Here is a 20,762-nt window from a genome sequence, read left to right as displayed (position 1 = left end):
GACTACAAGCATTGAGAACCAAACTTCTGAATCAGATAAAACACGGATAATTTTAGTATCACGATCAGGCTGACAAACAAAAGATTTTCCTTGTGCATCTTGATTCAACATCTTAACTTTAAGCACACACTTATTATATTTTACATTGGAAACGCAAATAGACATATGAGTTGCCAGTTTCTAAACATAAAATGTCCAACTAAGCAAGTCTCTCCAATTTCTCACAAACAAATACATACTTGAGAAAAAAAAAAAAACAAATAAAAAACATTATAGCACGAGCATATTAACCAACCATGGATGTTAAGCAACTGGAGGACGAAGTACATGATCATTTGATGTGTCAACTGCAGCAGGTGGCATGAATTGCCACATGGAAACACCAGGGTAACCCATGAAAGGCATCAGCTTGTTACCAGCAGCTTGGCTTTGAGCAGCCAGTGCAGCTTGGCTTTGAGCAGCCAATGCAGCTGACATTGTAGAGTGATGAGGCAAAAAGATGGTTGGTGGACTCATGGCTTCGACTTGCTGTTCCAACTTCTCTTTATCAGCCTTTAGCCTCTGCTTCTCATCACGGAGCTCATTCTTCTCAGCCTGCATAAATAAAGAGCAAAATAGGTGCTAATAATTACCCAAAATCCATGTAGAAAAATCTCTAGTATTCAGGCCAAATATAATAAAATCAGACCTCTGAACAAATACAGTGAACTTTAAAGTGGTCAATATGAAAAAGATTCACCTTCAATTCCTTAATCTTTACTTGCAATTCCTCGTTGGATTCCCTCAGCTTCTGGGCTTCACTTCTTAACTGGGTCACCATTCGGACAGCATCAATCAAAATAGCACCCTTGTCAGTCTTTGGTGGTCTGCCAGGCTCCAGGATAGAACATAATTCCAGAAACCTAGCAATCATGTCAAATTCTTATGAAAATTAAGAGAAGGAAAACACTTAATAAGTGAGGATAAAAAGTAAGAAAAACAATATCATGCCTTTCATTCAACCGATCTCTACGCAACTTCTCCCGGCATGCTTTGGAGCCGGATACACTACATGGTTCAGGCTTCAACCTGTAAAAGCATTTACTCAAAATTAAGGGACAAAGATATGAGATAGAAAAAGAAAATTAATGCAGAATTTGTAAATAAGTAATCAGGATATCCATTGAAAGATGTGCTTGAGTGTTCAATTTATTTTGGAAAAGTTTATATAGAACTCAAACACAAATATATACAAAACCATTCATCTCGAGTACAGACCCTAAATCACCATCAATTTTTTTTTTTTTGTTTTTTTGGGAAAACATGCTATTTTCTTGAACTAAGAAAAAAGGAGGCGGGGGGGCGCAGCCATGTTGCCAACCAGCCTGGATCAATCAAGGTAAGCCACCATGGTTGCTTGGGGTCACAGGACAATCATATGAACAATCACAGCCAAAATCGGTGCTCAAAATCTCTAAAAAGGCAGATAATCAATTAATAAACTTGGCTTTCATAGCTCTTTCACTATAACTAAAATAAAATGTCATAGCTACTGTTATAAGATCATGCCCAAAACTGTCCTCATGGTTCTGGTCCCTTGTAACCCGAGACTGATCTGTTAAACTTTTAGTTACTCTTTAGATTTTGTCATCTCTGCTGCTTTTTGCAGCAGAAACTTCTTGGCAGATCCTCCTTACTCATCAATAGAGTCACATAATAACATGTAAAGTACTCTTATTAGAGTGCCTCTTGAGCTAGTCTGAAATATCAAACTCTAGAGAAATACAGAGGAACAGATATTAACCTTTTTCGGGAGCCAACTTCCTTGGGCATATCTGAATCGCCATATGAGCAATCCACTTTGACTCTGGAAACGTACAGCATAGTCAATGAGATGACAAGATTGAGAAAAAGAAACTAATTACACTAAGCACAAATAGTTATGCAAGTACAAGAATGATGATTCCTCTGGCTATTAGGCTAAAGCTAGTCTCAGTTCACAAAGCTATCTCAAGAATGAAAGTAAATTGGGAGTAAGAATGCATGGTAGTAAAGGAACGCTTAAATTGCGCAGTAGGGGTTGGAGAAAACTATTGAAGCTAAGAGTTTAATCGAGGCCTTTCCTTAAACACATTATTGAAAATGGATACAGAAAGAGTCTATGATATATGATCTGCCTCCTCATCGAGAATGGTTATATAATCATTTCCGGAAATGGCGGAAGATGTTTCAAGAGAATTAAAGCTAGTTTATCACTATGATTACGCTGTCCATTCTTTGCTGTTTTGCAGTTTTTTCATCACAAGTTTAACGTTTGTTTGATTAGTTTTTTTTTCATCCATAAATTCTCCAAATAACAGAAACATAATCTTTATGTAAAACTCAAGAACACGCATAAAGTAGCAACAATATGACAACATTAAAAAATTCAAAATGAAAACATCCTACTTTATCGAGAACGAAAAGGAAAATGGAGTTTGGCGAGACTTACCTTTCATTAGAAGAAGCGGTGAAGGCGGATTGGGAAGGCCAGTCGAAGGTTCCGGTGATAGGAATGGCTTCGACTATGCCATAATCGATGAGCCAATTAGAGTTATCAGAAGAATCAATCTCCATTGCCTTTGCTTCTCTGCAAAACCACACATTTAATTCAATTCAATCATTTCATGTCCTCTTGTTTCTTGTTTTGTTTGAATGTAAATAATAAATTGATTGATTGATTGATTAATAAAAAGAAAGGAAAAGTCAGATAGTGATGGCAGCTGTTTGAGTAAGAGTAAACGCTTTGTATCTCTGTTGCTTCATGACGCTCCGTTTGGCAATTGGGCTATGCAATCCACGAAAGAGTTACCATAATTTCCTTAAAGTTAACCTGAATTTTTCATAAACCTGCTGCAGTTTAAACAAAATTTACCAGAATAATAACCAGTATGACATTATCAAATCAAATATGCTTTTAACATGATCGAATTAACTTATTTTTAAATATAAGAAATCTCAGACGCACATTAAATCAACCTTATCCGTATTTTGGTAACATGTTGCTTTCTAATAAAAGAATCTGCAAGCATATGCACAGAAACAGATTCCTATTATTTTAAGATGCCGACTTCAACCTATGCGTATGATCCATAATACAATAATGGGATTGTTCATTATTTAAGTTTTGCATTTCTTTTTATCGAATATAAAGTTTTAGGCCTTTGGTTTTTTCTACTGGTTTGATCTTTCTCATAGAAAAGTGGCAAGAAGCCAATGGGTCGGGTGAAAAGTTACAGTACTCAGTCTCATAGACACGATGATGAAGAGGAAGTGCTTTCAAGCTTAGAGCAAAAAACGACATTTGTCCAAACAGAAATGTGATTATGTCAAGCACTGAATGGTGAATAAAATTTTACTAGTAAAAAAGGAAGTTGCTGAGGCTAAGATTCCACCACTACCTCACGTTCCCACGCGAGAAATAATAAAATATTAATATTATAATCCAAATTGAATGTTTGAAAATGGAAATCAGCCATTGTGTGGACTGGAGATACGAACCACAACTAGGATGTGCAATACCAGAAAAAGACTGAAGCAGATATAATTAGGAATTTGACGTCAACTAATTTAGTTAATCTAACTGTCGATCCTTATTTAATCAATTAACACATTAAGAATGAGTCTTAACACTTTAACACATGACACTCGTATACTTTTTTTTTTAGATTTTTTTTATACCATACAATCAAGAATTGTACATATCTAGTGAAGGTGAGAACCTTTTTTTTTTTATAAGAGTTTCTGGAAAAACATATACTGTCCGTCAAGAAATGTTGTTTTTAATAGAGAGATAGTGTAAAACTAAAAATAGATCATATAGCATAGTGCGGCCAATGTGTCGCATGCAAATTGCAATCCGTGGTGAATATGGGCGTTGGTTTACTTTATGCAAAGACATTAATTGTTTTTAAAAGAGCAAACGACATGTTCCCACCCAAGGTAAAGTGACATCCCAAGTTCCCACCACTGGTTTTATAAATTTCACATTCCCATCCTTAAATTAACACTTTTACCCATTTTTAAGTTTTAAAACATGTACAAAAGGTATTATTACTATACCACCCTTAACAAATAAATTTATAAATTATTTTTAACCCCAAAGTAGGAAAATTAGCAAGTAACCCTGCGTCTCAAAATTTAACCCATATCTCAAATTTCTTTTCACCGCCTCACTGCCTCCACCTCAACCACCGTTGGCCAGGAGATCCCGGTCGAGATCGCCGGGTTAGGAGCTGATTTCGGCCGGTATCGCCTAGCCAGGAGGTGGTGGAGGTTCAAGATCATGGTCTAGGCCGACATTTTCTGGTTGGGGCAAAAAATCGAACAGTTTGTGGGCGTGTTTCAAAGGCAGGTGGATTGGTAGCTGGCGGCAAGGAAATTGGCTGGGAAATTTGTACAATCAATCCACAACAACAAAGGACTCCAAATACAATCAAAATCCTTCCAAAAAAACTCCAATCAGCTCTCAATCGTGACAGTCTTGCGCAACAACCAAAGGGGCAGTGGACGGCATTCGACAAACGACCAGACGTCGGGATGCTGCGGCTTTTGTTAAGGGGGTGACAGAGAAGCTAGGGCTTTTGAATTAGTGCTAAAAAGGGAAGTCTGGGTTGCCAAATTGGAAGTTTGGATCAATATTTGCTAGATCAAGTGAGAAATCCAAGATGAAATTGGAGAAGTGGTCGCTAAGTTGGTAGCCAATAATAGCGCAATGAGATTATATTTTGAACGTTGCATATGATAAACATCTCCGAAGTTGTTCATCTAGCATGGCAAAATTAAGAAATAATTTGAATCGGCAGTGCAGGAGAGACAAACAATGAAGAGAAACCACCCAAAAAAAATTGTTTTCATCAATCATTAGAGGGAGATAGCAAGGAGGTTGAAGGAAAAGAGAAAAGACATAATGTCTCTTTATTTTACAAGCCATCGTGATTGATGCTGAATGCTTTTCTTTCCTCCCCATTTTTTCATTTCTCTCTGTTTTGTATGATGATCGACTGATTTGGGTTGGAAGTCTATGTAACTTGTGGTGGTGGTGATGGGCTATATGAGTGGTTCTGGTGGCGGCTCATTTTCAATTTGGATCTAAAATTGAAAATAACTATTCTACCATTTCACTGTTATATTAACCAATTTTTTTTGTTAGTTTAAAGGTGGAAATATGGGATTTATGATACTAGGGGTGGGAACTTTGGCATTTCGCTTTACCTTGGGTGGGAACATGTCCTTTGCTCGTTTTTTAAATTATGATCTCCTATTAATATTATAGACGAACAAGACAACCTTATTCATGACCAATCATTTCCATTGCAGTGATTAAAGGGCAGAAGAATTTGTCGTTATTATTATTTAATTTCGGAATTTCCGTAACAAACTCCACCCAACAGTCATACTTACTCTATGATAAGTTGTCTTTAGTGAAGAAATCAATGTCTAAATAGTAAATACACCTTCTTACCATTATGTAGATCAGTCTCATAATAATAGAAACATCCATAAATCAGTAAATTTACATTTCTGGACAAGACATCATGAACCAATTGAAGATGGGTCATAAAAAATAAAACATAGAACAGTGTTAACGGTGTATGCTGAAGTAACATTGTTGGTGTATTGGACTCAACTTCAATGAATGAGTTGTTAGAATTTTTAGGTTTTATCAAAGCCTTCAAATCCAATCACGGAACCTAATGATGCGGTGGACCTCCCGGTGTACCTGATGTGCTGTGATTGTCTGTACAGAGTACGTGTAACCAGAGCTACTTGCGGAGGCTCGTACAATTTCGGAATTTCCTACGTATGTATCATCAATCATGTATGGTTTCACCTAAGGTTGATTCATATCAATTGGTTATTCATTTTCCATATCTTCCTTGTGACTGCATACACAAGATATCAAATAAAAAAAAAAGAGGACCTCGTTACACTAATGTTAATTCGGATCCAAATTATCTTAATTCTGTCAAGTATTGTTGTTAGCTGGCAGTTTAGCAGTAGTTAATAGTAAATTAATAATATTATGTAAAAGTTAATAAAAACTGACACAGTGACAGTCCAGCCAAGCAGATTCCACAGTGGGTTGGTAGTTGGTACCCGCAAGGTCCAGGAGAAACTTAAGCACGAGATTATGAAAAACCACGATTCCCTTCCGTGACACCAGGTAATTGTGGTTTTTTATGTTCTTTTCTTTTCCAAAGCGAGTAGACGACATATTCCCACCCAAAGTTTGACAAAATCTCAGATTGGTACCTTAAGTTCTATTTATTATAGATTCTCATCCTTAAAATAACATTATTAACATTTTTTTGGGTAGTGAGGGTATAATTACCATAATGCCCTTAACCTTAAATTAATAAATTATATTTTAGCCCCTAAATTACTAAAATTATAAAATTAATCATCTTGTTTTGAAATTACTTCAATTACCCCCTCAGTGACTGCGCACCGTCTTGATTTTCATCGGATCTGAGCTATTTTCGATGGCGGCGAAACCCCTGATCACCTCCATCAGCTTCCCCATCGTCCGTCGTCCAAAACCCCTCTGATTCCAGACTTATTGACCTCTCCAATCAACGGCACCGTCAGGGTTAGGTTTTTGTCATTCTTCGATAGATTCCGACGATGAAAATCTAATTCGACGTCACCACTACAACCAGCATCTCCTTATCTACAAAACTCCTATGTCCCAGCAACCGTTTAGTGGTCATTCGCCGGTAGAGATCAACTAAAACCAATCGCATGTGCCGACTATCGTGGCTGGCGATCGACGAGTGGTAAGAGGTTGTCAAAGGTACGGTTTTGTAGAGGGGAGGATGAGGGTTCGAATGGTGGTGACAAGGGTGATTTTGGGTGGAAGAATCATCGGAAAAGGGCAAAAAACGTTGGCGGTGAGGTTGGCTAATGTACGCCGAAACTTTATCAGGGGCTCCGATCTGCTAATGTGCACCTCCTCTGTGAAATGACCAATTTACCCCTGAACTGTTATATCTAACCATTTTCTGTTACTTTAAGGATGAGAATCTGAAATAAATGAAATCTATGATACTAACTTAAGATTTCGTCAAACCTTGGGTGAGAGAATATGTCGTTTACTCTTCCAAGCATACAAAACTTGTCGGATTCTTCACCTCTTGGAGATTAACCAACATTGTTACCCATAACATTCTTCACTAATTTCTTTTTCTTTTTTTTTCTTTCCCTGTGGAAGGATAAGTTACCCAACCCATTTGAGTTACTATCATAGTCAACTAATTATGAACCTTTTGACATTGGTGACTGCATCGATTGCGGCCTAGATCAGATGCCCTTTATTCAGCAATTGGCTCCTCAAGTCTACTGAGGAGCAAGAAATTGCCAAGTAAATTCACATATCGATGAGCGATTTCATGTATTACCATCTTGTGCATTATAATTTTAAAATCATTTCATTATCGTATCTCTAATCCATTATACCAAATATTACATCAAAAAAAAATTCTTTAATAATTAATTTATTTTTTCTTTCTATTTATTTTCAATAATTAATTTATTTTATTAATTATATAGAATTTGACGTCAACTAATTTAGTTAATCTAACTGTCGATCCTTATTTAATCAATTAACACATTAAGAATGAGTCTTAACACTTTAACACATGACACTCATATACTTTTTTTTTTTAGATTTTTTTTTATACCATACAATCAAGAATTGTACATATCTAGTGAAGGTGAGAACCTTTTTTATAAGAGTTTCTGGAAAAACATATACTGTCCGTCAAGAAATGTTGTTTTTAATAGAGACATTAGTGTAAAACTAAAAATAGATCATATAGCATAGTGCGGCAAATGTGTCGCATGCAAATTGCAATCCATGGTGGATATAGGCGTTGGTTTACTTTATGCAAAGACATTAATTGTTTTTAAAAGAGCAAACGACATGTTCCCACCCAAGGTACAGTGAAATGCCAAGTCCTTAAATTAACACTTTTACCCATTTTTAAGTTTTAAAACATGTACAAAAGGTATTATTATTATAACACCCTTAACAAATAAATTTATAAATTATTTTTAACCCCAAAGTAGGAAAATTAGAAAGTAACCCTGTATCTCAAAATTTAACCCATATCTCAAATTTCTTTTCACCGCCTCTCTACCTCCACCTCAACCACCGCTGGCCAGGAGATCCCGTCTGAGATCGTCAGGTCAGGAGTTGATTTCGGCCGGTATCGCCTAGCCAGGAGGTGGTGGAGGTTCAAGATCATGGTCTAGGCCGAGATTTGCTGGCTGGGGCAAAAAATCGAATAGTTTGTGGGCGTGTGTCAAAGGCAGGTGGATTGGTGGCTAGCAACAGGGAAATTGGCTGGGAAATTTGTACAATCAATCCACAACAACAAAGGACTCCAAATACAATCAAAATCCTTCCAAAAAAACTCCAATCGGCTCTCAATCGTGACAGTCTCGCACAACAACCAAAAGGGCAGTGGACAGCATTCGACAAACGACCAGATGTCGGGATGTTGGGGCTTTTGTCAAGGGGTTGATAGAGAGGCCAGGGCTTTTGAATTAGTGCTAAAAAGGGAAGCGTGGGTTGCCAAATTGGAAGTTTGGATCAATATTTGCTAGATCAAGTGAGAAATCCAAGTTGAAATTGGAGAAGTGGCCGCTAAGTTGGTAGCCGATAATAGCACAATGAGATTAGATTTTGAACGATGCATATGATAAACATCTCCGAAGTTGTTCATCTGGCATGGTGAAATTAAGAAATAATTTGAATAGGCAGTGCAGGAGAGACAAACGATGAAGAGAAACCACCCAAAAAAAATTTGTTTTCATCAATCATTAGAGGGAGATAGCAAGGAGGTTGAAGGAAAAGAAAAAAGACATGCTATCTCTTTATTTTACAAGCCATCGTGATTGATGCTTAATGCTTTTCTTTCCTCCCCATTTTTTCCTTTCTCCCTGTTTTGTATGATGATCGACTTATTGTGGTTGGAAGTCTATGTAATTTGTGGCGGTGGTGATGGCTATATGAGTGGTTCTGGTGACAACTTATTTTCAGTTTGAATCTAAAATTGGAAATGACTATTCTACTATTTTACCGTTATATTAATCAATTTTTCGTCAGTTTAAAGGTGAAAATATGAGATTTATGATACTAGAGGTGGGAACTTTGGCATTTCGCTTTACCTTGGGTGGGAACATGTCCTTTGCTCTTTTTTAAATTATGATCTCCTATTAATATTATGGACGGAACAAGACAACCTTATTCATCACCAATCATTTCCATTGCAGTGATTAAAGGGCAGAAGAATTTGTCGTTATTATTATTTAATTTCGGAATTTCCTTAACAAACTCCACCCAACGGTCATACTTACTCTATGATAAGTTGTCTTTAGTGAAGAAATCAATGTCTAAATTGGCGTGAATACTAAGTACACCTTCGGTGGCGTTTGGTCGGCAATAATGTCAGATTATTGGGGTAATATCATTTGGTATTACTTGATTATCATGTTTGGTTATCAAGTAATATGAGATTTCAGTAATTTTCAAATACCAATAGTAGTTACTATTGGTAATATTGGAGGTAATCTCATTACCTCTATTTTCTTAGGTATTCTAAGATTATCAGGGTTATCCTTTTTTGTTACAATTTTATCCCTTATTAATGAAAATTTTGGACAATAATGCCCTCATTTTAAAATAAATTTACATTAATATCCTATTTCAATTTTACCTTTGTTTAACTAAAATTTTGGACAATAATGTCCTTGTATTTAAACAATTTACAGACCACTGTCACTCAGCCACCACCACCACTGCCACCACGGCACCTATCCACCACCGCCTACAGCGGCCAACCACCACGGACCACCTCGGAAAACTCGCCGGAGTCCTTAAAAAAGAACAGAGTTTGAGTGAGAGGCTCCAGGAGTCATCGATATGGCCGTTTTGGGCCATCAATATGGTCGGAAACGGCCACATTGAAGCCTCTTAGTCACGTTGAGTTGCTGATGGGGACTTTCGGAGACTTCCGGCGGTGGTTTGCGGTGGCGGCAGGAGGTGGGGGTGATTTCGTAATAAATTAAAGTTTTATATAAGCAGGGGTGTTTTAACTAAATTTGAAATATTGGGGGTTAAAAGAAATTATTCAAAAATTAATAATAAAAATAATATTATATTAATATTTGTAAAGGGGACAATTTAGTAATTTAAATAACATACCCACCAATTTATTCCCCATAACCAACCATATTAATATAACATACCCACCAACTAACCAAACACATTTTCTTAAAGATTCCCAGTAATCTTTCAAGGTAATCTATCTTTCTAGTAATCCAACATTCCTGAACTAAACACCCCCTTTAGGGGTGTTTGGTTCAGGAATATTAGATTATTATGAATGTTGGATTACTAGAAAGATAGATTACTTTAAAAAATTACTGAGAATCTTTAGGAAAATGTGTTTGGTTTGTTGATGGGTATGTTATATTAATATGTTTGATTATAGAGAATAAATTGGTGGGTATGTTATTTAAATGACTAAATTGTCCCTTTTTTAAATATTAATATAATATTATTTTTATTATTAATTTTTGAATAATTTTTTTTAACCCCCAATATTTCAGATTTAGCTAAAACACTCCGCTTATATAAAACTTTAATTTATGACGAAATCACCTCCACCTTCTGCTGCCGCCTATCGCCACCGCGAACCACCGTTGGAAGTCTCCGAAAGTCCCCGTGAGTAGCTCACCGTGACCAAGAGGTTTCGATATGACCGTTTTTTACCATATTGATGGCTGAAACGGCCATATCAGGTCATATTTGGCCAGAAATGGTCAGATCTATTCTGGCCGTTAACGGCCAAATCCTGACCATTATCGGCCAGATCTGGACGAGATCTGACTGTCAATGGCCATGGACCTAGCCGTTAACGGGCAGATCTATTCTTGAGGTCAATGGCCAAGAATCTGGCCGTTAACGGCCAGTTCCATCGATCTAGCTTGATATGGCCAGAAACGGCCACACCGAAGCCTTCCAGAGCCTCCCACCAAATCTAGTTCTTTTTTAGGGACTTTGACGACTTTCCGACGGTGGTCCATGGTGGTTGGCCCGTTGTCAGCGATGGTGGCTGGGTGGTAGTGGTGGTCTGTAAATTATTTTAAATATAAAGGTATTATTGTCCAAAATTTTAATTAAATAAAGGTAAAATTGAAATAAAATATTAATATGAATTTCTGTTAAAATAGGGGCATTATTGTCCAAAATTTTTATTAATAAGAAATAAAATTGTAACAAAAAAAGATAATTCTAGTAATCTTAGAATACCTAAGAAAATGGAAGTAATCAGATTACCTCCAATACTACCAATAATAATCACTATTAGTATTTAAAGATTATTAGTATATTATATTACTTGACAACCAAACATGGTAATCAAGTAATATAACATCACTTATCCCTATTAATGTCATACACCCTAAGCAAACGCCCCTTCTTACCATTTTGAAGATCAGTCTCATAATAATAGAAACATCCAGGAAATCAGTAAATTTACATTTCTGGACAAGACATCATGAACCAATTGAAGATGGGTCATAAAAAATCAAACATAGAACAGTGCTGACGGTGTATGCTGAAGTAACATTGTTGGTGTATTGGACATTTGGACTCTAACTTCGATGAATGAGTTGTTAGAATTTTTAAGTTTGATCAAAGCCTTCAAATCCAATCACGGAACCCAATGATGGCCGTGGACCACCCGGTGTACCTGATGTGCTGTGATTGTCTGTACACAGTACGTGTAATCAGAGCTATTTGCGGAGGCTCGTACAATTTCCTACGTATGTATCATCAATCATGTATGGTTTCACCTAAGGTTGATTCATATCAATTAGTTATTCATTTTCCATATCTTCCTTGCGACTGCATACACAAGATATCAAATAAAAAAAAAAGAGGACCTCGTTACACTAATGTTAATTTGGATCCAAATTATCTTAATTCTGTCAGGTCTTGTCGTTAGCTGGCAGTTTAGCAATGGTTAATAGTAAATTAATAATATTATGTAAAAGTTAATAAAAACTGACACAGTGACAGTCCAGCCTAGCAGATTCCACAGTGGGTTGGTAATGGTACCCACAAGGTCCAGGAGAAACTTAAGCACGAGATTATGAAAAACCACGATTCCCTTCCGTGACACCAGGCAATTGTGGTTTTTTATGTTCTTTTCTTTTCCAAAGCAGACAAAACTTATCGGATTCTTCACCTCTTGGAGATTAACCAACATTGTTACCCACAACATTCTTCACTAATTTCTTTTTTTTTTTTTTTTTCCTGTGGAAGGATAAGTTACCCAACCCATTTGAGTTCGGTACTCATTTAACTTACTAATTATGAACCTTTTGACATTGGTGATTGCATCGATTGCCGCATAGATTAGGGGTATTCAAAAGCGGTTAACTGAACTGGTTAACCACTTTTTCGAATCGAACTAATTTTTCGGTTTGGAAAAATTTCTGAACCAAAACCGAACCGGTTTAGAGAAAAAACCGGTTTAAAAAAAGCAGTTAATCGGTTTTGAACTAGTTTTCCTTTTTTTTTATAAAACTTTTATTTTTTTTATTTTTTTCTAAATTAAATTGTAAATATAAATAATACATATCCAAATAAAAATTAAACATTCATATATATCCATTGATCACTACTAACAATACATTAAAAATATTATTATTTTTTATTTAATATATAATATAATATATTATTTTTATTTAATATAATATATATTTTTATAAAATTGGTTCAAAAAATCGGTTTCGGTTAACTGTTTTTTATTTTTTCCCGAACCAAAAATTCGGTTTTTTGAATTTTTCGAACTGTTTTTTCGATTAACCAATTTTTCGGTTTTGTTCAGTTTTTGCATTTTTTTGAACACCCCCAACCTAGATCACATGCCCTTTACTCAACAATGGCTCCTCAAGTCTACTGAGGAGCAAGAAATTGCCAATAAATTCACATATTGATGAGCGGTTTCATGTTTTAGACCATCTTGTGCCACAAACACCAAATTAGTATACTAAATTGATATAAAATTTAGTATACTAAATTGGTATAATTTTCATATCATTTTATTATTGTATTTTTAACCCATTATACCAAATACTACATAAAAAAAAAAAAAAAAATTCTTTAAAATATTTTTTTCTTTCTATTTATTTTCAACAATTAATTTATTTCATTAATTATTTATATATATATTAATTAAATATTTTTATTAATTAATAATAACTTTAAAAATTATACTAATTTAATAAAATTAAACATTTATTAAATCAAATAAATATTATATTTAATATTAAAAAATATTATATCTAATATAAAATGCTAAAAAAACACACAAAAAAAATTATATATTAATAGTAATTTATTTTTGAATTATATAATAATTATAAATATAATATAAATAATAATCTAATTAACATAAATATAAATTAAATATTATTAAATAACAAAAATAAAAAAATAAAATATGTCTTATGATAGATAAATAGTATCACCTAAATTGACGTGAATGAATAATATTAAGCTAAATTTAGAGTGATATTATTCATCCACGACATTGATATTACACAATGAAGATGCCCTTAGGACGTGCAATTGTTATCCGCAGAGATTAGAGTCAATTGAAGTGACAGAGTTGACAACATTGTCATTGTAAAAGTACCCACATTGGCATTCAAGACTTCCGTAAATTTCATTACTCTTCATGGATAACTCTGTAATTCTGATAAATCTCGAGAATAGTAACAGACTAAACTCCATGTCTATACAGGCCCATCTAAAAATTTATCCAAATAAAAAAAAAAAAAAGAAATCGAAAGAAAACAATGATGAAAAGAATCAACAATATTGAACCTCAATCTCAAATAATTCATTAACCAACTGCTAAGCATGCACAAGTCCTGGACTTACCACCACAAAATTTGCAGAACTTCCCGGCGGCGGAGCACCAGTTGTGATATCCGAAGGCAGTGGCGGTGGTGGCAGTGTCGGAGGCGGTGGTGGCAGTGTCGGAGGCGGTGGTGGCAGTGTCGGAGGCGGAGGAGTTGGGTTAGTAGTGATAGGTGTAGGCGGAGTTGCTTGGATAGGGGGAGTTGGTATAGGTGGGCTAGGTGGTGGAATTGAACTGGTGTCAGGACTAGGATTTGGGTTTGGAGGACTAGGTGGAGATGAGCCGAGGTCAGGGCTAGGTGGGCTCGGCTGGGAGGAGCCTGCAGGACTAGGTAGGTTGGAGCTAGGGTTGGGGTTGGGGAAGAGAATGGGTGGAGAATGGCAAGAATCACCGGAGCATTTATGAGATTTTTCGATGCTATGGCGCAAGAGTCCGAATCCCAAGACAAGACCCAGAACCACCAACACTGTAACAATGAAAATGAAGATCTTTGTTGCTTTCCCCACATAACACATTTTTATCTTCCTGGGTTTTGTACCAGAAACCTCTAAATCTGAAATGTGAGTTTCTGCCGTTTATTTTGTTTTGTTTTGGTTTGGTTTGGTCTGGTCTTAACTTGACTGGTTTAGGAAGGAAATGTGGTTCTTTTTCGTCTTTTTTTCATGGTGATTTTGAAAGGAAGGAAGATGAAGGACAAGTGAGGGTTGGCGTTGGTTTGTTCTGTTTATTTAAGGTGAAGGTTAGAATGGGAAAGGTAATGTCTGGCACGTGAACACCAATTAAAGTGAGAAAGAAAAGTCTAGTACCTCAATAACATTTTACTTTTTACCAATCTAGGTTTTTGTTACTTCCAATCTTCAACTACCAGTGTTTTGCTTTTGCAGTCCGGTAGAGTAATGCCCCCGGATTTCCGCAGAATTACGAGAAAGTTATGTCGTAATTAGATGAGATTAAACGGGATTATGCCTAATAAGTGACTTCGGGAATCGAGCCCAGCAGACTTGTCTGCCATTGTCATCCCTTCGGATAAAAATTAATACAATTTAACCTTAGAGAATTCTTTTGTTCACACAAATGACATCCTACTTTTTTATTTTTACATCTATAAGAAGAGAAGTGGAATTACAGGGAATGTTTATTACTTAATCTTTTATAAAAGTTGAAAATTATGATTAGTTAAAGCTTCTTTTATAAACACTAACAAATGTGCCCTTCAGTCTCTGTGGGAAAGAAGATGAGCAAGCAGTAGTGATTGTGATTGGTTCCAGTATAAAACGATTCATAAACGTTTCTTTCAAAGTAGAAGCATCACAAGCTGTAATGTCAGTAGATAGCTAGATGCATTGTAGGAAAAATCCTTGAATGAGCCCTCCTTGGAACTCGTTGTAGCTTGTATTTGGGCCTCACACAGCTTTGCACACCAACTGAATGTGGAATGATGCTGGGCTTTTTTACGAGTGTCCTAATTCTCATGGGTCTGAATTACATTTCCAGATAGAATCGTTAAACTTGGTTTTGTTGCTCTGATGGTCTAATTGTTACTTTTCTCAATTCAATTCTGGAACACAAGGAGAAAGCGATAGCTATAGTGTTAGATATTAAATGGCTAACAGAAGGTTACAAAAGAGAGAAAATGACCTCAGACAAAAAAAAAAAAAAAACATGGCCAGAGAAAATTGACGATTATTATTCAATTTGGATGCGTATGAGAAGCAGCTCAAACCACACATCTTTGTTCATCATTCAGGACAAAACATACACGTTCTAATTTCTCTCCACTAACTAGAGGACTCCATTGAAGCTCTATATAAAAGCTTACACCATTGTCACATACAATGGAATCCACTAGAAATATTGTAACCAATCAACAAACTAGATTTTTTCTTGCATGAGATTGTTCATAACTGTAGTAAATTAAGCTTCCCATTACTAAAATACACATTAGAACCATAAGCAGCGAAGCCATGGTCACGATGGCAACCAGTGTATGTTCAAGTTCATTGCTAGGAGGTTGGGGAGCTGACTCTAGGCTTTATCAAAGGCTTTTTTTCTTTGAAATGCAGTACATAGACAGAGTTGAGAGTGTAAAAAGAGCAAAGCAAGTAAAAAGCTTTTTCATTAATTCTAGCTACAAGGTGAAAAAACCTCAAGCTGTAGCTTCTGAGGTGTCCACAGCTGAATTGGAGGTAAGTGTTATAAGATGTTCACAAGAGATTTATTAGCCCCGCACGTGCTTGAAAGTATTGCCTCTAGGCTCTAGCTGATTGAATATTCTTGTTATTTAAGAAACTAATATGACTAATAAGGTCATTAAACTGATGGACATGTGAATAATTGAATATGATGGTTCATTCCCATTTTTATCAAGGGCATGAATGGCATTGTCAGTAGTAGGTAGAAAAGATGTGCTTCAGAAGACAACTATTTGGTTTTTAGTCAACAAAGGACAGGAATCCTAGAATTCGCATTAAGATATGCACTCTTTTTAATGCAAAGATAAGACACCTGTCCAGTAATGCTTTATTCGTCAATAAAAAAATGAAGATTGAAATAGTATAGTTGTAGCATCTCCTTTTCCACTCTCAATTCTCATAGAAACTCTAAAATCTTCTTAATTACTTGAAATGCAGTCTTCATCAAGCGCTCCCAATTCTGATGAAAAGCTGTTGGCCAATTATGTGCCGATTTATGTTATGCTCCCAGTAAGTCACAACAAAGCTTCTCTATTTGCATTTCATTATGATTTTTGATAACTGACAATGATCGGTTGATCACATACTAATCTGCTTTTTCTTTTCTATTTCAAATGTTAGTTGGGAGTTATTACAATTGTTAATGTTTTAGAAGACAAAGATGGGCTTGAGAATCAGCTTAAGAAGCTAAAAGCTGCTGGTGTGGATGGGGTAATGTTAGATGTTTGGTGGGGGATAGTAGAATCCAAGGGCCCTAAGCAGTATGATTGGAGTGCTTACAGGAGCTTGTTTGAACTCGTACAGCAATGTGAATTGAAGTTACAAGTTATAATGTCATTCCACCAATGTGGTGGAAATGTAGGAGATATTGTTAACATTCCCCTTCCCCAGTGGGTACTTGACATTGGGAAAACAAACCCTGATATCTTTTACACTAATCGAACCGGTAACAGAAACAAGGAGTATCTAACCATTGGTGTGGATAACCGGCCTCTCTTTGATGGACGAACTGCTATTGAGGTAAGAAGTGGTCTTAAAGTAGGGTTTCATGATGAGTTTATCTTCCACTTTATAGCTGAAACTGATTGTTGATTTATATAGATTTATAGTGGCTACATGAAGAGCTTCAGGGAGAAAATGTCTGATTTTCTTGAAGCAGGGCTAATAATAGACATTGAAATAGGACTTGGACCTGCAGGGGAGCTCAGATACCCCTCTTATCCCCAAAATCAAGGATGGGTTTTTCCTGGGATAGGTGAATTTCAGGTAATCTTTGGGTTTTGCTATCTTAGTGATGATGTGAATTGTAATATCTTGTTGAAAGCTTAGGTTAATTTTGTTCTTTGACGGACTGCAGTGCTATGACAAATATCTGAAAGCAGATTTCAAAGAGGCGGCAACAAAAGCAGGCCACCCAGAATGGGAATTACCGGATAATGCAGGACAATACAATAGCACACCAGAATCAACAGAGTTCTTTGGATCAAATGGGACATACCTTGCTGAAGAAGGGAAGTTCTTCCTGACTTGGTATTCCAACAATTTACTGAGCCATGGTGATGACATCCTTGATGAAGCCAACAAAATTTTCTTAGGCTTTAAAGTCAAGCTGGCAGCTAAAGTATACATCACAATCTCATAGCTATATGATTAACTTACCTGCATTAGTTTAATTATATCAAACAGTTTACATTTCGCTGACAAATTAAAACAGGTGTCTGGAATCCACTGGTGGTATAAAGCTGATAGCCATGCAGCAGAGCTTACTGCAGGATATTACAACTTGAAAGATAGAGATGGATACCGACCTATTTCAAGGATGCTCTCAAGACATTATGCCATTTTGAATTTCACTTGTCTTGAAATGAGAGACTCAGAACAACCAGCTTCTGCTAAGAGTGGACCTCAGGAACTTGTTCAGCAGGTGAAAACTTACGTAGTTAAATGCTTATGGTAATCCTTTGTGGTGCAACATACTGGTGATTAATATTTTTTTACTTCTCTAGATATACCTTATTGTTGTTACTTGATAGGAAAAAGGGATCTCTCCCCTAAAAACACAGGACCAACTACTGAATCCCACCTATATTTGTTATGCAGAGTTCAAAGAAATATGTTTGTAAAATAATACTTCCAATGTTAAATAATTTTTACACAAACACAAACTAATTATCATTCCAATAGACAACACTACATTCACATGCCTAAAAATTAAGATGGTGATTATTTGACGCATTGCATATCCATCTGCAGGTTTTAAGTGGAGGTTGGAGAGAGAATATTGAAGTTGCAGGTGAGAATGCACTATCGAGATATGATCGTTCTGCTTATAATCAAATCCTTTTAAATGCTAGGCCTAATGGCGTCAACAGAGAAGGCCCACCAAAACTTAGGATGTTTGGGGTGACATACCTTCGTTTATCAGATGAAGTATTAGAAGAAAAAAATTTCAATATATTTAAGACATTTGTGAAGAAAATGCATGCTGATCAAGTAAGCAACCAACCGTTTATATATATTTATTTTCGAGCAATTATAAGTCTTGCAGTTTTATCTTAACATTTGTTTCCCTTTCTCAGGATTACTGTCCAGACCCACAAAAGTATAATCATGAAATAGTTCCACTTGAACGGTCGAAGCCAACGTTTACTATTGAAGAACTTCTGGAAGCAACCAAGAAAATGGAGCCATTCCCATGGGATAAAGAAACAGACATGAGTGTTGGTGGAATACTTGCTGATTTGATAGACAAGATTATCTCTATTTTCAAATAATTTCAAATTGATACCATGGCCAGATCCAGACGCAGAAAAATAGCTACATCAACAAATCAATTAGATAAAAGTTACACGATATGCAGGGCTAATAAAATGCCCTAACATGGCCATTGCAGAATAATTTCAGGCAAAGTTTTTTGAATAGAAGTATATGCATTTCGAATCTCTGAATCAGATGTACATTTAAATTTTGGTAAAATATTACTTACCAATAATCACCAAAAAAGCCCATCTCTAAAGTCGTGGAACCTAAGGTATATCCCTCGGGAACAACTTACCACAGCCACGCAATGAACTCTTCTTCTTGTTTGTACGGGCCACAACACACCACAAGCCATAAATTACAGAAGGGTTGGTAAAATTATCAGTCTTTCGTCCAGATTCTAAAAGTTAAAGTCAGGTTTTCACATTGATCCACCTTTCCCTTTTAGTTGAAGACTCGAAGTCAGGTTTTTACACTGAACCTGGCTTGATGAAGAGGATTGGTGACACTTCCCTTTTGCGCAAAGATCTAAATGTTGCTTAACGTTCAACGAGAACTGAAAAAGTATAGCACAGACAAAGGAAATCATGCCTCTTTTTGTTCCTCCTCTGAGCTACATATCTCCGGGGGCATTTTATAAAAGCCCATTTAAACTAAAAATTAATTAAAAGGTTGTAGAGTTTGTAAATTTTAACTAAACGGCTTGTTTTTTATTAAGCTAATTAACATGATTAGGGGATTAATTAGGTTTAATGAATAATTGGGTAATTTTTTAAAAATTATAATAAGTCTCCAAAGAGTCGAAAATCTTGCAAACAAACCCAAACACCTTCTTCTTCTTCCTCCCGCCACATTAACACATTCCTCCGTCATTAACATCTTCTCTAACACAGATCCTCCTCCTCCTCCTCCTCCTCCTCTTCCTGTTGCTGAAAAAGCGATCCAGGTATGTGTATCTCTCCTTTCGATTTACAAAGATTTAATGATGGATTGGGTTTGGGTTATGATTTTGATTTAGTTGTTTAAGTTGTTGGGTTGTGTTTGATGTAATGGAAGTTGAAAGGAGTGGAATTTGTTGAAAATTTTCTTGCATTGTGAGTAGCTGTGCGTGGTAGCACCGATTGTAGGTGGAGATGACTGAAAACGTGTTCTGGATATGATGATCGCTTAAGCGATCCAGTGTAAATAGGCATGATCGCTTAAGCAATATTATGTCATTTACTGATCGCTTAAGCGATCTACTGCTATACACTAGACTTTTAGTAGATCGCTTAAGCGATCTTATGCCACATACCTGATCACTTAAGCGATCTATCTGCTACATTACACAACTATATCACTACGTGAGCAACTCAAATCACCTCTTCTATATTAAAGTCAGATGAAAGTGTGAAGTTATATATGATTGATGTGGCCGATAATGGTTCGAGGCCGATCTTAAGGGTTTCTTCTGTAGGAAAACCGTTGGAAGTTAGTTCAAAGAAAGGGGATAACGAGGAAGTTGGCGGAGATTTGCCTGGTTTTAATTTGAACTATGAGGGCATTGATTTGTTAGTTGAAAAATCAAGAGTAGACGGTGAATTAGGTGGTGAGGAAGACATTGTAGAAGAGGTTGGTCATGGGCGGTAGAATGAAAATGTTGAGGAAGAGGGCCCCGTACATGTTCCCGCAGATGTAGAGATTCCTTTAAATAAAAATTATGCAGAAGGTGTAGTTTGTGAGGAAGAGAATATTATGGTCGTTTATGCAGGTTCAGAGGGGGCAGTTGTAGGTAGTAGTGAATCAGCTCATGTTTTTACTGATGGATCAAAGTTTTGCATAGGATATTTATTTGACAACAAAGAGGAAG

The 20,762-nt window shown here is 36.1% G+C and overlaps 3 protein-coding genes across 3 annotated transcripts; 1 reads left to right on the top strand and 2 right to left on the bottom strand.

Moving 5' to 3' along the window:
• Positions 1-70: 70 nt before the first annotated feature.
• LOC116112543 (transcription factor ILR3-like) lies at positions 71-3,322 on the bottom strand. Its single transcript, XM_031398668.1, has 6 exons — positions 3,261-3,322; positions 2,471-2,608; positions 1,784-1,846; positions 991-1,068; positions 740-902; positions 71-594 (listed from the first exon to the last, which is right to left on the bottom strand). The coding sequence occupies exons 1-6, from the start codon at positions 3,320-3,322 to the stop codon at positions 304-306; spliced, it is 795 nt and encodes a 264-aa protein (XP_031254528.1). The 3' UTR covers positions 71-303.
• A 10,234-nt stretch (positions 3,323-13,556) lies between these two features.
• On the bottom strand, positions 13,557-14,650 carry LOC116112578 (classical arabinogalactan protein 9-like). The gene is made up of 3 exons (XM_031398704.1): positions 14,111-14,650; positions 13,982-14,068; positions 13,557-13,847 (listed from the first exon to the last, which is right to left on the bottom strand). The coding sequence occupies exons 1-3, from the start codon at positions 14,474-14,476 to the stop codon at positions 13,821-13,823; spliced, it is 480 nt and encodes a 159-aa protein (XP_031254564.1). The 5' UTR covers positions 14,477-14,650; the 3' UTR covers positions 13,557-13,820.
• Positions 14,651-15,735: 1,085 nt separating this feature from the next.
• Positions 15,736-19,288, top strand: LOC116112515 (beta-amylase). Its single transcript, XM_031398649.1, has 8 exons — positions 15,736-16,147; positions 16,592-16,663; positions 16,775-17,173; positions 17,255-17,419; positions 17,511-17,774; positions 17,868-18,077; positions 18,407-18,646; positions 18,733-19,288. The coding sequence occupies exons 1-8, from the start codon at positions 15,926-15,928 to the stop codon at positions 18,925-18,927; spliced, it is 1,767 nt and encodes a 588-aa protein (XP_031254509.1). The 5' UTR covers positions 15,736-15,925; the 3' UTR covers positions 18,928-19,288.
• Positions 19,289-20,762: the final 1,474 nt, after the last annotated feature.

Source organism: Pistacia vera, unplaced genomic scaffold (assembly GCF_008641045.1).
Source record: "Pistacia vera cultivar Batoury unplaced genomic scaffold, PisVer_v2 Contig663, whole genome shotgun sequence".
In the NCBI taxonomy this organism is placed as follows: Eukaryota; Viridiplantae; Streptophyta; class Magnoliopsida; order Sapindales; family Anacardiaceae; genus Pistacia; species Pistacia vera.
Note: the sequence above shows the minus strand (reverse complement) of the source record. Positions and strands in the feature narration are given on the sequence as shown.

Bases quoted from the DNA above. Each gene is read 5' to 3' on its own strand.
- LOC116112543 (XM_031398668.1), bottom strand. From the start codon at position 3,322: ATGTCGTTTTTTGCTCTAAGCTTGAAAGCACTTCCTCTTCATCATCGT. The intron at 2,609-3,260 runs GTACTGTAACTT...GTGGTTTTGCAG, and splicing joins CATCGTGTCTATGAGACTGA to AGAAGCAAAGGCAATGGAGA. The intron at 1,069-1,783 runs GTTAATATCTGT...ATGCTTTTACAG, and splicing joins GAAGTTGGCTCCCGAAAAAG to GTTGAAGCCTGAACCATGTA.
- LOC116112578 (XM_031398704.1), bottom strand. From the start codon at position 14,476: ATGTGTTATGTGGGGAAAGCAACAAAGATCTTCATTTTCATTGTTACA. The intron at 14,069-14,110 runs CCGCCTCCGACA...ACACTGCCACCA, and splicing joins TCACTACTAACCCAACTCCT to CCGCCTCCGACACTGCCACC. The intron at 13,848-13,981 runs GTAAGTCCAGGA...ATAAATTTTTAG, and splicing joins GTTCTGCAAATTTTGTGGTG to ATGGGCCTGTATAGACATGG.
- LOC116112515 (XM_031398649.1), top strand. From the start codon at position 15,926: ATGGTCACGATGGCAACCAGTGTATGTTCAAGTTCATTGCTAGGAGGT. The intron at 18,078-18,406 runs GTGAAAACTTAC...ATCCATCTGCAG, and splicing joins CTCAGGAACTTGTTCAGCAG to GTTTTAAGTGGAGGTTGGAG. The intron at 18,647-18,732 runs GTAAGCAACCAA...TCCCTTTCTCAG, and splicing joins AGAAAATGCATGCTGATCAA to GATTACTGTCCAGACCCACA.